The 21,652-nt window shown below is 41.1% G+C and overlaps 1 protein-coding gene across 3 annotated transcripts in view; it reads right to left on the bottom strand.

Moving 5' to 3' along the window:
• ACTR3B (actin related protein 3B) overlaps nt 1-17,217 on the bottom strand; it is an 84,713-nt gene extending 67,496 nt beyond the window's left edge. Inside the window, exon 1 of one of the 3 annotated variants that reach the window (XM_025451995.3) lies at nt 17,067-17,217. In XM_025451995.3, the coding sequence (XP_025307780.1) occupies nt 17,067-17,110 (44 nt within the window). In that variant the 5' untranslated portion in view covers nt 17,111-17,217. The remainder of the gene's footprint in view (nt 1-17,066) is intronic. The other 2 variants (XM_025452059.3, XM_025452050.3) reach the window with 2 other exon arrangements.
• Nucleotides 17,218-21,652: the final 4,435 nt, after the last annotated feature.

Below are 21,652 nucleotides of genomic sequence, written 5' to 3'. Positions count from 1 at the left end.
CTGAGGTGGGCACTTGACGGGATGAGCACTGGGTGTTATTCTATATGTTGGCAAATTGAACACCAATAAAAAATAAATTTATAAAAATAACAAAAAAAATTAACTACTCATCAATAAAAATAAATAAATAAATAATAAAGACTGTATTTTTTAAAAAGCCATATCACTCCCCTCTAAAAAATATGCAATTTGGACTTAAAAAAATCTGTCTTCCCACGTTAGATTACAAGTTGTATGATGTACCTCCACCCTTGGCATGGTGCCAGGCACTCCATAAATATCTGCTGAATGAGTTCTTACCAATGTAAGGAAAGATATTTGCTGTCTAACTGCTGGGGAAAGGAATGGACTGGGAGGGGGGATGCTGAAAGTCAGAAACAAGGGGAGGGAACCACAAAAGGCCAGACCCATCATCTAGCACAATCTTTCATTTATAGATGACAAAATATTTGTTTGTGTGATGAGATTATTTCCAAAAAAGAAAAAAAACCTGGAATACAGTAAAATATTAACATTTATTAATATCAGGTACTAAGTATCATTTCTATATTTTTTTTATATTTCTCAAAGTCAAGAATGTATTGTATTGGCTAAGACCAGGCATGCACTCTGGCACCAGACTGCTCGGGTTCAAGTCCAGCTCTGTTATTTACCAAATGTGTGACTTTGGGCAAGTTACTTTACCTATCTGTATCTCAGTTTCTCCATCTGTAAAACGGAGATAATAATACAACCTATTTCACAGGGTGAGTTTGATAAATAGGGAAACAGAGAAAGCACTAGAACAGTGCTATATCTACATAAGTTTTGGTTTTTTACTATTATTACTTTTCTGTACATTTGAAATATTTCCTAATTTAAAATTTTGAAAAGCTCAGAAAACACACACGTAGTATCCTCTGTGGCCACGTTCCATCTTTCTGGTGTACACAACTCTACACACCACAGACACACTACCTTAAGTTGTGGTGGAAATAAAATGCACAAAGGTAAACCCTGCAGATCCCCAGATATCCTTCCCCAACTGTCCCCCGAAATCATGAACTATGGCCCAGAGCAGCAAAGGTCAGACCACAGAAACAGGCTGGTGCACATTTAGACCCACAGCTCCAAAATTCAACTGGATACTGATGTCACCATCACCAGGTGCCACTTGCCAGCAGGTGCTGGAATGTTGAGACCCTGAAGGCACAGTGCTCTCAGACAGCCCTCAAGGGATGCCTCTGTCACAGAGTCACACAGATAACGGAGCATTGACAACAATAAGCAAACAACGATTTTCATGAGTGAGGGAAACTAACATTAAGATATATTAATGTTTTTATGTATAAACAAATTACTATGAAATCCTCCCCTATCGCCCTATCAAAACTGAAACCATTAAAAATAGTGGCAAAAGCATAAGCTATTCGATCACTTATGGTAACTTCATATCTTTAGATTTTTCTGTGCAACTCCTTACAGAGGATCAAATATACTTAAGGTTGTTAGTTTGAATAATCACAATGTAATGAATGTCTAACAAGATTTTTTTTTAAAAGACATTCAAGGGAAGAAAAAAAAAAAAAAAAAAGACATTCAAGGGGATCCCTGGATGGCGCAGCGGTTTGGCGCCTGCCTGCCTTTGGCCCAGGGCGCGATCCTGGAGACCCGGGATCAAGTCCCACATCGGGCTCCCTGTGCATGGAGCCTGCTTCTCCCTCTGCCTGTGTCTCTGCCTCTCTCTCTCTCTGTGACTATCATAAAAAAAATAAAAATAAAAAAATAAAAAAAATAAAAGACATTCAAAATTTTAATAAAATGCTCATCAACCCAGGCTCATACCAAACTTCAATGAGAACACATTAAATATAACACTGTCAATGTAATCTAACAAATGCTCATCCTGGGCAGCCCGGGTGGCTCAGCAGTTTAGCGCCGCCTTTGGCCCAGGGCGTGGTCCTGGAGACCTGGGATCGAGTCCCACGTTGGGCTCACTGCATGGAGCCTGCTTCTCCCTCTGCCTGTGTCCCTCTGCCTCTCTCTCTCTCTGTCTCTCATGAGTGAATGAATAAATAAAATCTTAAAAAAAAAAAAAAAAGTGCTCATCCTAAAATCCTCTCCTAGGAGGACAATCCAATGCTAACTAGCATGCCCCCTTAGAGACAATCTAAGAGGCAATCTTAGAGGCTCAACCATTCAGGGGCAGAACCAAAAAAAAATCAACAAGCAAAACATAATTATTAAATATGGACTGTGTTCAAGACATCATTTATGAAAACGAAGCATTTTTTTAACCCAAGTAGTTTACTAGCTAGAAACAGATAGCAGGCATACTATGTGGATACTAAGAAAGAGGGCCCCAATCCTCAAAGTACTCATCAAAATGTTTACCTATTAGAAAGAGGATTTCAAATTGATTTTTTTTTTTTTTTTATTGCAGTATGGTCTACTTTTTCTGGCAGGCAAGTAAGTTTAAGATCACCTGGGTAGGCTTCCAGAAAAAATGTACCAAACCTGAACAGATCACCAGGGAAACTTCTAAAATACCTATTTCTAGTACCTGTCCTAGAATCACTGATGGGAAATCTCCAGACAAGGAACCTGGGCACTTGCATGTTTTACATCTCTTGTCCCAACCCCATGATTCTGACGGTCAACGTGCTTAGAAATCACTAGATAATATGAATCACAAAGAATAAAAGGAGTCACACTGGGAAGGAGGAGACAAAAATTTATTTGTACATGATCATTGCAGACCTGGACAGTCTGAGGAAATTCAGTAGAATATTTAAAGGAAACAGGAAATCCAGTAAGATGGCCAGTTGCTAAATAAAAGACAAAAATTAACAACTTTCCTGACAAGAAGTGAGAATACACATGGGATAGAAGGATCCCATTCACAATGGCAACAACACGGAATCATGCTACCTTCAAGACTAAACTACACAGACAGAGAGAGATATGGACATGGGTAGAGAGATGTGTGCCAAGAACAATCGATATACGTGTGGGCAAATAAATTGAGACAGGCCTTACTCTCACATAAGAAGAATATTTTTTTAAGAAACATCAAATATCATTAAATTCACCCATAAATTTGGGCCAATACTCAAGATCTGGGCCAATACTCAAGAAGGTGGTAGTAAATTATACGTGGGTGGTAGTAAAAGGCTGAAGAGTCATTTTACAGGGAAGCTTCACATTATCTATGAGAATTTTAAATACATATACCCCATTGTCCAAATGGCACATTTCTGGGACTTTACCCGCAGAAGCACTCTCAGATGTAGGCAAAGATAGGAAGAGAAACCATCCACTGCTGCAGTACAACAGCAAAACAACAACAAAACACTGGAAACACCCAAATGCGTCAACAGAGGACATAGTAGGTAAATGATTATAATTCCATAAAATGCTATATAGCCATCAAAAATGAGGCAGATTGATGGCCATACACAGGCATTCTATACTGCTTGAAATAGCATATATTTATGATATGAGTTTAATGGGGCTTGCAGTGTTGAGTTCAAAACACAGCACTATGTGACTTTAGGAAAGTAAATTAATCCCTCCATACTTCAGTTTCTTCAACCATAAAAGGTTAATCACAATAATCCCTATCTAATATTAAATACTACCATTTCCAGAAAATATTTCAAAATAATTCAAAAAGTAAAAGGATCCATTATTTGATAATTCTCTTTACTGTTAAATGTTTTTTGAGAGGCACCTGGGTTGCTTAGTGGGTTCAGCATCCAACTCTTGATTTCAGTTCAGGTCATGATCTCAGGGTCGTGAGATTGAGCCCCAACACGGGCTCCACAGTCCTGGCAGAGTCTGCTTGAGTTTCTCTCCCTCTGCCCCTCCCCCTGCTCACACATGTGTGCACACACAAACATATTCTCTCTAAATAAATAATTTTTTAAATGTTATTTGAGGTATATGAGCCATCTATATTTTTCCACATACTATCTTTAGATAATTTTCTACTAGGACCTTAGTATCTTACCAATTTGCGCAAACCCTCATGTACCAAGGATACAAATCCTTGCTCTTACACATTACCAATTTTTCCCAGTTACACATTTCCTGGAATATAACTGTTGACAGTTTAGATGATCAAATCTACCAATTATCTTCCCGAATAACTTCCTGTGTAGTTTTCACTGTGAAAGCCTCTTGCTATACTAAAATTTCATATTGTTTCTCTTCCAGTTCTATGTATATCTTTTCATCCAAAAGGGAAGAGCCATGTCAATCAAATTCTCCCAAATGTGTACATAAGGAATCAAAACCAACAATTTTTATGGTAAAAGCCTTTGATTTTTGTTTGTTTGAACACTATCTTCCAAAAGGATAGCCAGCACAGTAAAGGTAGGCAATCATTCTCAAAAACACACATTCTCAAACTCAGTGCCTCTGTGAGACCCTGGCCTGAGACCCTTTCCCACGTGGCAACAGAGTGAATAGCTGCATAAAGCAATACCAAGTTACAATTCTGCCTTTTAAACGAGTATGTTCTCATAGTTCAAACTTCAAAACACCCTAAAAAGGTACCCATTCAGAAGTCCCACTCCCAATCCTATACCGTCCACCCCACTCCTGCCTTACACCACCTCCTATTCTTATGTATCCTTCCAAAGTCTCTTTCTGTAAATAAAATATATCCTCATTTGCCCCAACCGTTTTAAACAGCCCTTGTGCAAAGCTTCTTTCACTCTTCTGTTAAACGCCACTATTTTTCCACAGCAGTAACACACAGACTTTTCAATTCTGCCGTCAAGAGAATTAATCTGACTACTGTCAACTCAACATATTTATATATAGTTAAAATTCCTCCTACAACCATGTGTCTAGAGCAGAAGGTGACAACTTAAGCTCAATTAATCTATGTTTAAAAGTGGAAATGTCACATCCTAGAACAGTGTTTTTCAAACTGTATCCTGTAGGGAGGTTCTTTTGACTGAGACCCCTTATGAAGTCCAGTCTCAAACCCCAAACTTCAGCCAAAACAGCTCTACTCCTTCCTAAGGTTTTCAGTTAAAAAAAGTGACTATAACTGCCTTGAATATGGTTCTGATAAAACTAAAAATATCCCCAGATCTCAATTATAGTTTCTAAAGAACATATACCCTCTCTACACTGTACACTGTAAATTAATATACGATCAAACTCAAAATGATTTTTTTGATATATGAAGCCATAACAATAAGAAGAAAAGAAGAGGAGGCAAAACCAAAGGTATGGTCCTGGAGAGCCAAGGATCAGTGTTAACTGGCTTTGGGAGAAGAAAACAGAGGCAAAAGCTGCAAACCAGCCCAACACATGCACCTGCATCTGAAAAGGCTCCAAAACTGGTAGCTGCACGGCAGCCTGTGGAAGTGAAAATGAAGGGTCCACACACGGGACCCAGTGAGCGTCCCTCCCCTGCTGGGGGCCATGGCTCCTCCCTGACTCCAGCACTCTCTGGATGTTGACTCTCTGGAGAAGGGTCTCTGGACTCAAAATCACTGGGCATGGGTGAAACCATCAGCATCCTGACAACAAAGGTTTTCCCAACTGCATCCATAATAAACAGTGATGGCTCAGACACCCTGTCCCATCTCCTCCTCTCTCCCCCTTTCAGCTCTCAGAACACCAGCACCCAGACCCAGCCCTCCAGGCAAAGGAGCCCAAGTACAGTCTCTGGAGAAATGAGCAGTTCAAAAGAAAAAACTGGAAGACCCTAAAAGCCAGGAGACCCCCGTAAACGACCTGCCTATATCACCCATGGTGAAGCTCAAAATCAGTAAGTCAACCTACACATTCAGAGAGTCCAATGAGCTTTTTTTTTTTTAATTTTTTTTTTTTTTACCAATGAGCTTTTTAATTTTCTGACTTTTCATCATGAGCAGACAGCCAGAAACTACCAACATCTGAGGAAAGCCTCTACCACAAAGTAGATGAAAACACACAAATCAAAAACCAACTTAAAAGGGCAGCCTCGGTGGCGCAGCGGTTTAGCGCCGCCTGCAGCCCAGGGCATGATCCTGGAGACCCTGGATTGAGTCCCACGTCAGGCTTCCGGCATGGAGTCTGCTTCTCCCTCTGCCTGTGTCTCTGCCTCTCTCTCTTTCTCTCTCTCTGTGACTATCATAAATAAATTTTTAAAAAAAAATTTTTTTAAGTGTCTTTAAAAAAAAAAAAAAAAAACTTAAAAGAAAACTTACAGGGATCCCTGGGTGGCGCAGCGGTTTAGCGCCTGCCTTTGGCCCAGGGCGTGATCCTGGAGACCCAGGATCAAATCCCACGTCAGGCTCCCGGTGCATGGAGCCTGCTTCTCCCTCTGCCTGTGTCTCTGCCTCTCTCTCTCTCTCACTGTGTGCCTATCATAAATAAATAAAAATTTAAAAAAAAATTTAAAAAAAAAAAAAAAGAAAACTTACATAGGGAAAGACCTCACCAGCACAACCACCAAAAAAAATCACCATCCTCAAACCTCTAAGATTAGATACCATAACCAAGAAACAAAACAAGAGGATACTAGTAAAAGAACATTTAGAAAACAAAAAGAATTCTTGGAAATTGAAAATAAGAGCATAAATGGAAGAGAAGGGCTAGAAGACAAGGCGAGGCATATCCTAGAAACAAAGAACTGAGACCAGACGATGGAAAATGAGAGAAAAGACAAGAAAATCAGAGAAACAGCCCAAGAATTCAACACGGGAACCAGAGGTTACACAGCATGCCCACAAGCACATGCAGACACACACACTTGGCGGAGGAAGAAATAATCTGGAAGTATTACCCATAATTCAGAGAGGCTAGTCTCCAGACTAGAGGAGCTCACAAAACACCCAGCACAATGAAGACAAACCCACTTCAAGGCACATCGTTGTGAAATTCTAAAAGCTCCCAGAAAGGAGAACGGGATAATCAAAGTCATTTACAAAGTCTTCTAACTTCTCAGCAGCAAAACCAGAAGCAAGAAAACAAAGAATCAGTGTCTTAAAAATTCTGAAGGAAAATTATTTCCAACACTGAATACTACACCCAACAATTCAACCAAGTAAGGGATTAGAGATAAAACATTTCAGAAAAGCAAGACATTTTAAAAATTTACCTCCCACACATCATTTCTCAGAGGATGCTACTGGAGGATGCTCTCTACCAAAATGAAGGAGAAAACCAAAAAAGAAGACCTGGAAGAGAACGCCCAAGAGAGAGGTTTGTGAACGCCTGGAATGATGGTAGAAGATGCCAGGACGACAAATGTGCACCAGTCAGATGGGCAGAGGCAAGACTCAGGACACAGGCACGTCAAAGGCAGCCACCAAGAACCACTGCCCCACTGGGTTACCTTCCCAGCCTCACAAAGTTGGCTACTGAAGGACCACCAGCAGGGACCAAAGCAGACAGCAGGAAGGAATGGACGTGAGAAACAGATTCAATCCAAGAGAAAGGTAAAGGAAAGGCCTACAAGGTTGTAAGCAAAGTCCCAGACTGGCAGCCCTGGGAAGCAACCACCCAAGAGACAAAGACAGAGGGCTGCAAAAGACGGATGTCCGCAAAAACCAACTGGATCTGCAATGTGATTAACCTTATGGAAAACAGCACTGAGACACAGGCTACCTGAAAACGTGGAAAAATAGTGGGCAGTGGATATAAGGAAAATAAAACAAGGAAGGCAATCATTAACTTCCATAAAAACAAAATTGAAGAGAAAAAACACAGTACACTTTCATGAATGAGGACAGGTTTGCATAGGCATAGTAATGTAAACTCTGATCACAAATCAACTGGAAAATGCAATAATACATTTCTACTGGGAGGACAGGGAAGGAGAAACAGAAGGCAAATGCAGGATGAGAGAATTAAACCATCATCTAACAACATTAGATCAACAGATGATGTAAAAATTGATAATCGATAGATTGAAGTGCACTCTATTTAGAAACATGGAAATCCATAAAGGCTGGAAGATACAGAATTAAAAGCTGAAAGCAGCTGTTTCTGGGCAAAGACAGAGAATAGTAGGCAGAACAACACTCCATGTGTTTTCACATTAGCTTCCGAGCACCTTTTGAGTTTCTTAATTAATGTGCATACTATGATAAAATCAAAATTTTATTATGTGAACCCCAAAATAAATAAATGAACTACTTGCTTCATCTAAAACTTTTTACATTGTGTTTATATAATACACCTGCATTCTGTTAGTTTGCGTTTGGTATGTTTTCAACCATCCTTTACAAAGTAGATCTCAGACTTTCAGGGCACTGAGAGACCCCCCCGGAAACAGGATACCACACTAGAGCAACAGCTCAGGGAGACACAAATATTAACACACAGGCACTCAACGAGGCAACAGTCCCTTTCATAAAACAAGGGGAAGTAATAATGGAAGACCTAACACACCCTGCTCAGTCCAACACAGAGGAAGATGGGGAAAAAAAACAGAAGACCTAAATAAAATCATTAATAAGGTAGCTCACGTACATAGATAGACGTCAACCTCTGGACATACTAATACAGAACAGATTTTCACGTAGTGCAGAACATGCACAAAACTGATCAGGCCTTAGCCGCCATGAAGTCCAAAGAATAGAAATAAAGCTAACAGCATTCTCTGAACATAACACAGTAACACTAGAGATTAAAACCAAAATTTAAAAAAGAAAAGAAACAGGCCCTTATACCTGAACATTTTAAAACATGCTACCATAGAAATACTGAGTTATGGGGGAAACTCAAAACAAAAATATAGAAATCTCTTGAAATTTATAATGAAAAAATGTATCTAAATCTAAAGGAAAGATACAGCTTAAGATGTAACAGCCAAAATTCTGTAGTAATAAGTACCTTCAATTAAAGAAAAAATAAAAATTAACATCCAACTCACAAACACAAAGACAAAAACAAAGGAAAGTAGAAAAAAAAGAAATAAAGATAAAAGCAGGATAAATGAGTCAAAAAAACAGAAAAAAAAAAAAACAGAATAAGTAAACCCCAAAGCTCATTCCTTGAAAAAAGATACACAGGACAAATTAGGTAAATCAAGAAAAAGGATGAAACAAAACACATAAATGTGAGTGACAAAAGGGAAAATAAGCATAAATGTAGAGGATATTTTTAGAATCATGAGACTACTATATACAATACACTTGAAAAATCTAGATTTAATGAAAAATTTTTAGACAAATGCAACACAACAAAATTGGTTCCACTAGAGATGGAAAGTCCAACAGACTTCAAAGAAATAGAGTAGAAGTCTCCCCACAAGCAAGCACCAAGTCTAGACAGTTTCATGGGGAAATTCTAGCAAGACCTTAAAAACGTCATCCCAATACTACAACAGACTATTCCAGAGAACAGAAGAGGAAAGGAAACTTCTTAATTTCTTTATAAAGAGAGTGTAACACTGATCTCAAAATCTGACAGGCAGTGAACCAAAAAACTAAATTATAAATCACTCTCACTTCTATTTCATGCAAAAATCTAAATAAAATATTAACAATTTACCTACACACCAAAAAATAATACATCAGGGGATCCCTAGGTGGCTCAGTGGTTTAGCGCCTGCCTTCGGCTCAGGGCATGATCCTGGAGTCCTGAGATCGAGTCCCACATTGGGCTCCCTGCATGGAGCCTGCTTCTCCCTCTGCCTGTGTCTCTACCCCTCTCTCTCTGTGTGTGTCTCTCATGAATAAATAAAATCTTTTTTAAAAATTTTTAAAAATACATCATAATCAAATGAGGATTATGCCAGAATACAGTATTGGTTCACTATGAGGAAATCCATTAACATAACCCATCATCATAACTGGCTTAGGAAAAAAACTACACATTCCATTTATGATAAAGGTTTCTGACAATGTCCAACACCCATACGAACATTCCAAAAAATAGAAACAGACTAACATGATATATATGTGTGTGCATGCAGACATACACACACACTAGCCCAAAAGCCAGCATCTTATTTTTTTTAATTCAATTTAATTAACATATAGCTTACCATCTAGTTTCAGGGGTATAATTCAGTGATTCATCCATTGCATAGAACACCCAGTGCTCATCACATCCCGTGCCTCCTTCATGCCCATCACTCAGTTACCCCATCCATCTCCCCTCCAGGGACCCTGTTTGCTCCCCAGAGTTAAGAGTCTATTCTGGGGATGCCTGGGTGTGGCTCAGTGGTTGAGCCTTTGCCTTTGGTTCAGGGCATGAGTCTCAGGATCGAGTCCCACATCAGGCTCCCCGCATGGAGTCTGCTTCTCCCTCTGCCTATATCTCTACCTCTCTCTCTATCTCTCATGAATAAATAAATAAAATCTTTTTTTTAAAAAAGAGTCTATTCTGGTTTGTCTCCCTCTCTGATTTTGTCTTATTTTTCCTTTCCTTCTCCTATGTTCATCTGTTTTGTTTCTTAACTCCCACATATGAGTAAACTCATATGGTTATTTATCTTTCCCTGATTGACTTATTTCACTGAGCATAATACCCTCTAGTCCCATCTGTCATTGCAAATGGCAAGATTTCATTTTTGATGGCTGGATAATATTCCATTATATATATTTTGTATCCCTTGAATAAATACCTAGAAGTGTAATTGTAGGGTTGTAGGGTAGCTCTATTTTCAACTTTTTGAGGAACCTCCACACTGTCTTCCACAGTGGCTGCACCAATTTACATTCCTACCAAGAGTGTACAAGGGTTCCCCTTACTCTGCATCCTCGCCAACATCTGTCATTTCCTGACTTGTTCATTTTAGCCATTCTGACTGGTGTGAGGTGGTATCTCATTGTGGTTTTGATTTGTATTTCCCTGATGCTGAGTGATGTGGAGGCATTTTTTTCATGTGTCTGTTGGCCATTTGTAGATCTTCTTTGGAGAAATGTCTATTCATGACTTCTAACCATTTCTTGACTGGATTTTTGGGCGCTGAGTTTGATAAATTCTTTGTAGATATTTGCAACATGTCATTTGCAAATATCTTCTCCCATTCCATAGGTCAGTATCTTATTTTAGAAACACCAGAAGCTGCTCCACTAAAATAAACTAACTAACTCCATTCCTATTTAATATTATTTTGGAAGTAATGGTCACTATAGTGTGTCAAAAAAAAAAAAAAAATAGAGTCCCTACCAAGGGGGTAAAACCTTCTCTGTTTGCCAAAGATTTCATATCTGGAAAACCCTAAAGATCAAGGGAAAAATCATACAACCCAACAGTATTTTGTAAAATAGCAGTTTACAAAATTAACACACAAAAAAAACTAAAACCCTTTATTCAAGAAAAACAGAAAACATAATGAAAAAGAAGACATCATTTATGATAGCAAAGCAGAAATCAAATACCTAGGCATAAACTTAACAAGAAATCTACCTGAGGGAAACACAGTATCCTAAAAGACACAAAAGAGACTGATCTAGTGGACAGAGATGCATGTTCTTCCACGGGAGGAGTCACTCATCACAGAGACGATGGCCCTCACTAAATTAAATTAAATAGAATCCAAATAAAAATGCCATCAGGCATTCTCCCTCTGGAACTAGAGAAGCTGACTATAAGCCCATTTGGAGGAACAAGCAAAAATTTACTGGAAAGCCGTAAATAAAGAAAGAGATGTGTAGGAGAGGCCAGCCCCACCAGGTATAAAATCATTCTAAAGCCTCAGTAATTAAAACTCTGTGGTGGTGGTGGCATGTGAATAGATTAATGCAACTCAAAACAAAATCTAGAAATAAACACAACTGCATAGACAAATTTAGTATATAATAAAGGCAGCATCTTCAAGCACAGAGGTTGTTTTTTTTTTTTTTTCATAAATGATGTTGAGATAAATGGGATAGCCAGAAGGAAAAAAAGACAGAAATAGTTCCAACTGGGTCCTTCCCTCCTATCATATCCCAGAAAACATTCCAAATGTATTAAAGATTTAAATACAGAGGGCAAAATGAAACCATTAGAAAAAAACACCATATAGCTTGGGAATGGAGGGGGACAGGACTTTCTTAACTATGACTCAAAATCTAGAACAAAAAGGTAAAATTAAAAAAAAAAAAAAAAAAAAAAAATAGAACAAAAAGGAAAAAACAAATGAATTTGGTTCTTCAAAAAAAAAAAAAAAAAATCCTTGCATGGCAAAAGACAAATAATACACAGAGAAAATGCATTTGTGACTTACATCATAAAGAGCTAATGCCCCAACATGCAGAAAAGAGTTAACAGGCCCAAGACTGCTCTCTTTAGAAAGTCCTGCTTGCAAGCTTGGCCTTCCGACTGGCACCTGGAAACCCCGGTTTCAGGAGGGTTCCTACCATTCCTATCGCTGTGCCTAAACCATGCAAACAATAGTTTAAGTTGAACAACTGCTTTCCTTCTGGGGCTCTAAAATTTTGGTTTGTGCCCGACAGGGGTGCCATGGCCAGCCTGATAACTCGGCACCAGGTCTTCACTGAGCTTCTGTGGTGTGTTGTCAGAACCGAATGCTGATTAAACGCGTCTACGTGGCTCCAGTGCGAGAGGACTCTGGAAGCTTGCTCCTGGTTTCCTCCTTACTCGGCCTCATGCGCCTTTTCCCTTGGCTGATTTTCACTACAGTCCTGGAACCGATCCTAGCAAATCACTGAAGCGGTCTGCGGAATCTCCAACACACCCTAATACATGAAGAGCTTCCAAAATCAAAGCACAAGGCAAAAAACACACAGGAAAATGGGCTAGAGAAATGACGAGACAGAACACAGAAATGTAAATGCCTCTTAACCAAAAGAAAAGATGCCCATCTTTCCACATAAGAAGAAATTCAAATTAAAACTATAGTATCATTTCTTACTCTCTAGATGGATAAAAATAAAAATAAATTTTGACAATATACTGTTAGTCTGTAAGAAGACACAAGTACTTTTCATACATTGCTGGTGAGGATACACACTGCTGAGTGGGATTTCACGGACTAGCAAAATTATATATGCAATTGCTCTTTGACCCAGAAATCCCACTTCTAGAACACATTCCCAGAGACACCCAGCAAAAAATACAAAAAAGTGTACACATGCACAAGACTATCATTGCAGTCTACTAATAATAACAACATGCTCAAAAAATATAGGGACATGCCCAAGGAATGCCAGAAAACAGTTTGAATGGGCTCTTATTGGTCAAATCTCAAACAATTTAAGCATTCAAAACAAATAATGGCAATAACTGATAATAACCCATTGAATATAGTAAGAATGACATAATGGATTATAACCTTTTGAGTAAAGTAATAACCCACACAAATGATAAATAAATAGATGAGAAGAATGTAAAAGTATCCCCTTATAGTAAAACATTAACTAAGAAATGTAGATACATCACTGGAGTTAAATAATCACAATTTGGCAACCATCATGGCAATTATCAATTACAGCAAAAATCACCAATCAATACTAAACTACTGGGTGAAAGTTTACGGAAGAACAGGTATTTTACATAAGCTCAAAACAATTCTCCGTAAATGACATTATTAGGGAAAAACTATGCAGTGGAGAAATCTAATGGCCATCACCCTATCCAAATAATTCAAGTGAACATCAAAAAGGAGGCATGCCATTATTTTAAGCCTTTCAACTAGAGGGATCTCATGTACAGTACAGTGACTACAGTCAATAATACTGTATTATAAACCTTAAAGTTCCTAAGAGAATAGAACTTAGGTGTTCTCACCACAAAAAAGAAATGGCAACTATGCGATGTGAGGGAGGTGTGAGCTAAAGCTATACATTTATATATTTTGCAATATATAAATATATCAAATCAAAATGTATACCTTAAACTCACACAATGTTAGATGTCAATTAAATCTCAGTCATGCTGGGGGTGGGAAGATTCTGGTGGGATGCACTAAGAAATACTGGTGTCACTTCTGTGGTATTCCTGACAAAATGCATACACTGTATCTATCATGAGGAAACACCAGACAAGCTGATACTGAGGGACAATATACATAGCAACTGGCTCCCAATAATGTCAGCATCCTGAAAACTAGAGAAAGGCTAAGGGACCAGTCCAGTCGGATGAGACCTAAAAGACTGGCTGACAACCAAACAAGAGGCAGTGCTGGACAAGGAAGGGGAAGAAGAGTCCACAAGACATAAATGAGACCACTCATGGGAGTCTTAGATAGCATATTAGAGAACACCACCACATAAATGTCACTGGCCTGTGATTGGATAAAAGGAAACCCCTCTTCTCAGTATGCCCTAAAGTATTTTGATACAAAAGGGCACAATACCTGCAACTTATTCTCAAACAGTGCAGAAAAATAATATGCATAGACTATCCAGAGAATGATAAAGCAAATGTTAATAGCTGGTGAAACAGGATGAAGGATATATAGTAGAGGGGGGGCCTGGGTGGCTCAGTTGGGTAAGCATTCGACTCTTGATTTCAGCTCACTTCATGATCTCAGGGGTGTGAGATCCAGCCCCACGTCAGGCTCCACACTCAGTGTGGAACCTATTTAAGATTCTCTCTCTGCCCATCCTACTGCACCTGCCTCTCTCTCTCCACTCCCCAACCCCCCCAAAAAGAAAAAATATATATACATATATAGTAGGTTTTTTGGTACTGTTCTTGAAGTTTTTCAGTAGATCTGAAATTTTTTCAAAATAAGTTTAAAAATGCAAGAAAAGGGGCACCTGGCCAGCTTAGTCAGTGGAGCATTCAGCTCTTGATGTCAGGATTATGGGTTCAAGCCCTGTAATGGATGTAGAGATTGCGTAAAAAAATAAAAAAATAAAAAATAAATCTTTTTTAAAAAAATGCAAAAAAAAGACAAGAGAAGTGAAACTAGAATTTGTGGAAAATTCTCTGAAAACTATGCAGCCCATAGTAATCCTTTTAAATAAACAAAGCTTTATCTTTGGATCAAACAGGTACCTTGGTCCACACTATCCTGGCCCCTGGCACACTTGCAGTCACTGAATTGGTTTCAGCGACTATCAGAGGAGTATGCATGGTTACAAGGATGAAATAAATTTATTTACTATTAAAAAAATACCATTTGGTACATGGTCTACTAAATAACTACTTATAGTTCCACGTGAATTTTCTGTTAGAATTTAGTGCTAGACAAAAAGCCTTTTCACCCAAGAAGGCTATTTCTCTTTCTCCTTGATGACAAGAACTGCATAACCGACAATGACGCCAACAATTTTGTCAGACAGGCATACAAAGGCCAAATGTGAGACCCATCTACAGCAACCAGTGGTCTACAGTTTAGGATGACTACCTAGATCTGTTTCTTGGTCCTAGTTATTTTTACATCTATTTTACCCTTTTTGAATCCTATTTTGACATAAAAGTTAATCCAAAAACAATTTCCACTGTCTGAGAAATATAAGAACTAAGAAGTATTGATATGGCCTCCCAGGCTGCTCCTTCTGACCAAATATTGGACCCTGGATATTCATGGTAAATCACAGTCGCTTCCACAACAGAACACATCCGCGTGAAACATAGTGGGAAGATTCCCTGCCACTGTCTACCAGACTGCCAAAGCCCACACCAGACAAAAAAAAAAAAAAAAAAAAACTGCATTGATTTGGGGGTCATAAAACATTGATATAATGAAGTTGTATCTCCACGTAAGCCAAGTTACATTCCCACTTACCTCAAAAGGTCAAAACAGCACCACATTTTAGAGCAAGAACAAGGAGTGAAGCCTCCAGCTTACTAATATTAAAGGTACTGACAAACTCTGCGGGCATTACCTAGTGCTACTACCAAAAATGCTTTAGATTTCAATAGGTTTACAAGACTGAAAATACAAAAGCAAAAATTTCACATGCACATGTGGAAAAAACAGGTTCACCTGCTGCCTTCACTGTAGATACAACCAGACATCAGGAGGGCATGGGATGAAGACCCCTACCAGGGGATGAGGGAATGCATAAGGAGCCAAAAACTCAGGGGGCAGGGGGCAGGTTCCCACATCAATTTTGATTTTGGCTTGTGTTCTCTGCAGCAAAACAACTTCTAAAATAAAGAGCCACAAAACTTCTGATACAACACTTATCTCAAAAAACATTAGCACAAGCCAAGAGGCAGCTTTTTCCAGCCTGGAACCAATAGTACAGGCTTCAGCAGCAAAAGGAAAGCATGATCAGTAGGAGATGGACTGTAACAAATTAAAGACACCCCCACAAGGTTGTCAAGGAAACCAAACCAAGTGCATTTTTCTACAGAAAAGAATCAAGGCTAAGGTGAACATGCCATGGAAGATTTTCTGACAAAAATTTGTAAAAATCCCGTGTAGGAAAATCTTCAGGAGACTAAATCTGCTTCTGGGTTATTTCATTGAGTACTTAACCTACAAAGCAAGGAGGCATGCCTGAATTTCCCAACTACCAGCTAGACGGATTCACGTTCCTACAATCAGCTGAGCTTGGACCACTGAACCGGAGATTTCCTAAGGTAGCTAGAGCTAGCTCTTCTGCACGTTGTAACATCAAAAGACACCATCTCAACCAAAAAGTAAAGAAGAAAAAGAAAAAAAAATTACACCACAAAGAGGCTTTCCCAAATTTAGCCTTTGTTTTTCAAAATGGAGCCTTTTTAACGTGTTTTTTAAGCGAGAAGGCAAGTGCACGCAAACTGAAGCAAGAGCTCAGCCGAGCGAGGCATTCAACACTCGGAGGCAGCAAAGCATGCTGCACACGAGGTGTCAAGTCGGGAGAGCGACGTGAAAACCTCCACAAGTGGTCAAGAAGGACGAGCAAGAAAGGCCATGCACTGGGGGACACAGGTCGGGGCACGGCCGGGCAGGTGGAAGGTCCGCCTGGGCCCGCGCGCGGGAGCAAGGCCAGGCCAGGTGCGCGCGCCGATGCCGAGCGCCGCGCCCAGCCAGGTGAGCGGCGGCGGCGCGCGGCCGGGGCCCGAGAGGAGGGGGCGGGGCGCACAGGTGGCCAGCGCAGAGCCCGGCCGGGTCCGGCCCCGCCAGGGGCGCTCTGCGGTAAATCCCCGCCAGGTGAGCCGGGGCGGGCCGCGGAGCAGGTGCTCGGCGCCGGGGCGGGGGCGGGCCGCGCGGAAGCGGGGCGGGCGCCGGCGGCTCTTACCCGGTGCCGCAGTCGACCACGCAGGGAGGCAGGGAGCCCGCCATGCTCGGCACGCGTGCCGCTTGGCCCACGCGGGCGGCCCGGGAGGCGCCGCCGCCGTCCGCTCGCCGCGCCGCCCGCTCCCGGGAGCCTCCGCAGCGCCGCCGCCGGGAGCCCGGATGCTCGGCGGCCGCCCACGTGACGCTGCCCGGCCGGCCAATCAGGCCGCGGGCACGCCCCGCCCCGCCCCGCCGCCCGCCCGCCATCTTTACTGCTGGCGGCGACGCCGCCTAGCGCGGTCGTCCAATAAGGCTGCCGGAGCGGTAGGGGGCTATTTTTAACTGCCTTAGGGTAAACTTGACACCGTTTCCGGGGCCTGGCGCCTTCTCATCCTTTAAATCTCGGCTAGAACGTCACCTTCTCCGGAAGTCGTCCCTAACCACCCCAACTGGGTCCCCTCCCTGCACCTTTCTCTATCTTGCTCTCATTGACAGCGCTTGGAATAGATTTTAATACTAATTGGCGCACCTGGGTGGCTCCGCGGTTGAGCGTCTGCCTTTGGCTCAAGTCGTGATCCTGGAGACCCGGGATCGAGTCCCACATCGGGCTCCCTGCATGGAGCCTGCTTCTCCCTCTGCCTGTGTCTCTCTGCCTCTCTCTGTGTGTGTCTTTCATGAATAAATAAATAAAATATTTTTTAAATTATTATCTCCAGAGTAAAGAAGGTTAAAATCAGGTGTTGGCAACCCTGTACCCTCTCTGAAGACTCTAGGGGAGAATCTGTTCCATGCATTTCTCTGTTTCTGGTGTTGCCAGAAATCCTTGGTGTTCCTTGGCTTATTAGATGCATCACTCCAATCTCTGCCTCTACCTTTCACATAGTGTTCTCCCCCTGTGTCTGCATCATCACATGGCACTCTCCTCTTCTTAGAAGGATACCAGTCATATTGGATTAAGGCCCACTATTGACATCATCTTAACTTGATGACATCTACCAAGGCCCTCTTCCCAAATAAGATCACATTCACAGGTACTAGGAGTTAGGACTCCAGCATGTCTTTTTAGGGACACAGTTCAACTCATAACAGCAGCCTACACTGAAAGCAGATCATCCGTAAGGGGAACTGATGTACTGCAATGGGCTTACACTGTTAAAGGGACCTTGCATCTCTGAAGCTTGTGGCTGCCAATACCTAGCTGGAATTGGGTTTGAACAACAAGAAGGGGAATGGCAATCAATAATTGCTGCCTTGCTCATAATTTTCCCAGTTAAACCATATATTCTCAACTCATTCTATGCCTTTTCACCCTCTAGCCTCTGCTTGGAACTGTCACTGAAACAAGTTATCTGTGTTGACCAAGCTCAAGCTGTGCCACCTCCGTGAAGCTTTCCCTCTGCTCATCGCTCTCTTCTCTGTGCTCCCAAAGAGCCTAGTGTACCCTTCCACCTTTGCCTTATTTGGTGGCATCGTGATGTGATAGCTACACTTCCATCACTCCCATACGCTGGAGCTCCCTGGTAGTTGATGTCTTTTATATACTTCTTTTTTTTAATAAATTTATTTTTTATTGGTGTTCAATTTACCAACATACAGAATAACACCTAGTGCTCATCCCGTCAAGTGCCCCCCTCAGTGCGTGTCACCCATTCACCCCCATCCCCCACCCCCCTCCCCTTCCATCACCCCTAGTTCGTTTCCCAGAGTTGGGAGTCTTTATGTTCTGTTTCCTTTTCTGATATTTCCCACACATTTCTTCTCCCTTCCCTTATATTCCCTTTCACTATTATTTATATTCCCCAAATGAATGAGAACATATAATGTTTGTCCTTCTCCGATTGACTTACTTCACTCAGCATAATACCCTCCAGTTCCATCCACGTTGAAGCAAATGGTGGGTATTTGTCATTTCTAATGGCTGAGGAATATTCCATTGTATACATAGACCACATCTTCTTTATCCATTCATCTTTCGATGGACACCGAGGCTCCTTCCACAGTTTGGCTATTGTGGACATTGCTGCTAGAAACATCGGGGTGCAGGTGTCCCGGCGTTTCATTGCATCTGTATCTTTGGGGTAAATCCCCAACAGTGCAATTGCTGGGTCGTAGGGCAGGTCTATTTTTAACTCTTTGAGGAACCTCCACACAGTTTTCCAGAGTGGCTGCACCAGTTCACATTCCCACCAACAGTGTAAGAGGGTTCCCTTTTCTCCGCATCCTCTCAACATTTGTGGTTTCCTGCCTTGTTAATTTTCCCGATTCTCACTGGTGTGAGGTGGTATCTCATTGTGGTTTTGATTTGTATTTCCCTGATGGCAAGTGATGCAAAGCATTTTCTCATGTGCATGTTGGCCATGTCTATATACTTCTATCTCCAATTCGTTAGACACTACCTAGCATCCTATAGCCACTATCAATGAATGATTATTGAATAAATAAAAGCCATCAGGAAATGTTTAAAGCTCAATTACACATTATATTTGCTTTTATTTACTTTTTTGTTGTCATCAAAAGCAACAGGGACATCTGGGTGACTTAGCAGTTGAGCGTCTTCCTTTGGCTCAGGGCGTGATCCTGGCGTTCCGGGATTGAGTCCCACGTCAGGCTTCCTACATGGAGCTTGCTTCTCCCTCTGCCTATGTCTCTGCCTCTCTCTGTGTGTGTCTTTCATAAATAAATAATTTTTTTTTAAAAAGGCAACATTGATTAAAAATGAAAGCAAACATTAGACGTAATTTCTATGTTTGTACTTTTGCTGTTTTCCCCATATATTATAACATGTCCTTCTGTGTTATTCTTCTTAGGCTATAAACTATACATCAGAGACCAATAGCATCACTTTTGACAGTGGTAGGACAAAATACCCACAGAGAAACAAACCTCATGTTCTGCAAGGAATGCTTCGAGTACAATATCTACTAATTATATTGCTAAAGAGGTTTATTCCTTCCAACATACTTTGCAAAATTATACTCATTCTATTTGTAGTTGGCTTTCTTAAGCAGAAAGAGACATCTCTTTCTCCCCAACGAGGGCTCCTGCTCCACTTTCTCCCAACAGGCAGAAATGGGGAAGCCAGGACGCTTCCTGTATAGAGTTCAGCATCTCTTTCACGGCACATAATGTGACTATTTTTACAACTGCTACTCTGAATCCTGAATAACTCAGGACTACTTTCTTTTTTTTTTTTTAAGTGTATTCATTTGAGAGAGAGAGAGAGAGCACGAGCAGGAGCAGCAGGGGGAGAGGGAAAAAGAATCATAAGCAGCAAACTCCACGCAGAGCGCAGAGTCCAATGTGGGGGTTGATCTTAGGATCCTGAGATCACGACCTGAGCCAAAACCAAGAGTTGGTGGCTCAACTGACTGTGTCACACAGGCGCCCCAGGACTACTTTCAAAAGAATTTTTAACAAACACCTTTTGAGGCTAGGAATGATGCATATTTATGCACATGAAGATGACTTTAAAACAAAATAATCAGGGCTTAAAGATTGTCGATCTAATGCAGTTTAATCAGTGAGCAACCAGACAATGTGATCTTAATTTCCTGTATTCAACTAGTTGTGCTGGGCCAAGAAGGAAAAAGAAAACAAAAACCAAAGGCTGTCTTCAAAAACTGCCCACCCAACTGCTCTGTGAATCTTAAATCGCAGAGCTCTAAGCAGGAGTGATCTGTGTGTTCTCTGTTGCCATGAGATCACAAAAAGAGAAGAGTACCAAAAAATCAGTACCCATTCCTTTGAAAGTAGCTGGCATTCTCCTTTAAGAGGAAGGGCCTGTCACTGCACTCAATGGGCTTCCTGGAGGTCTTGGCAACAGCTGGAGAAAATGGGCCAAACCAGAGCTGACTGGCCACAGCATGCGTTGAGTGTGTCAGAGAGTTGATAACAGACCCCAGCCATGGGACGGGTAAGGAAATCACCTAGAACGTGGGTGTATTCGGACCAACTCTGCTGTGTTCCCACCTCCAGACTGGAAGTCCTCCTCTGCTTCTGTTTTTTTTTTTTTTTTTCAAACTATTCTTGCTTAGAATTCATCTTGCAGCACTATTCAGTGGCTTCCCATGAGCCACCCTGTCTCCATGCTTTGCCTGTCCAAGACATCTCTTGGGCAAGTTATTTTGACATGAGAGGCATCATGGCAAAATACAGAAGACTTGTACATTTCTCCACAGCCTTCGGTGAATCCCTATGAATTACCAGGGAATTTGACACAAATCCTGACTGTGGCATTCAAGGTCCTCCACCATCTGCTCCTGGGTTACCTTTCTAATTTCATCTCAGATTATGCCCTTAACACATTAGGGCACACCAGATCACACACCAAACACTCTGTATCATCAGGTCCATCTAGAACATTCTTCTTCCCCTACCTAGCCTCTTCATCTGCCAAGACTCCATTTAAAGTTCACCCATCCTTCAATTTCAATTAGAAACTACTTCATTTGTCAAATAGGGCAAGTACGTCTTTACGTCTCTAATCAGATCAATCACTAGTTCTATGATGCCAGTCAGACTCTAGAAACCATCTATAGAGGTGCATATTAATAAGGCCCTCTGTTCTACCAAATACTATTATAATTTCATTTGTGACAATGTCATATT

Source organism: Canis lupus, chromosome 16 (assembly GCF_003254725.2).
Source record: "Canis lupus dingo isolate Sandy chromosome 16, ASM325472v2, whole genome shotgun sequence".
Lineage (NCBI taxonomy): Eukaryota > Metazoa > Chordata > Mammalia > Carnivora > Canidae > Canis > Canis lupus.
This window is presented reverse-complemented; position numbering and strand designations above follow the sequence as displayed.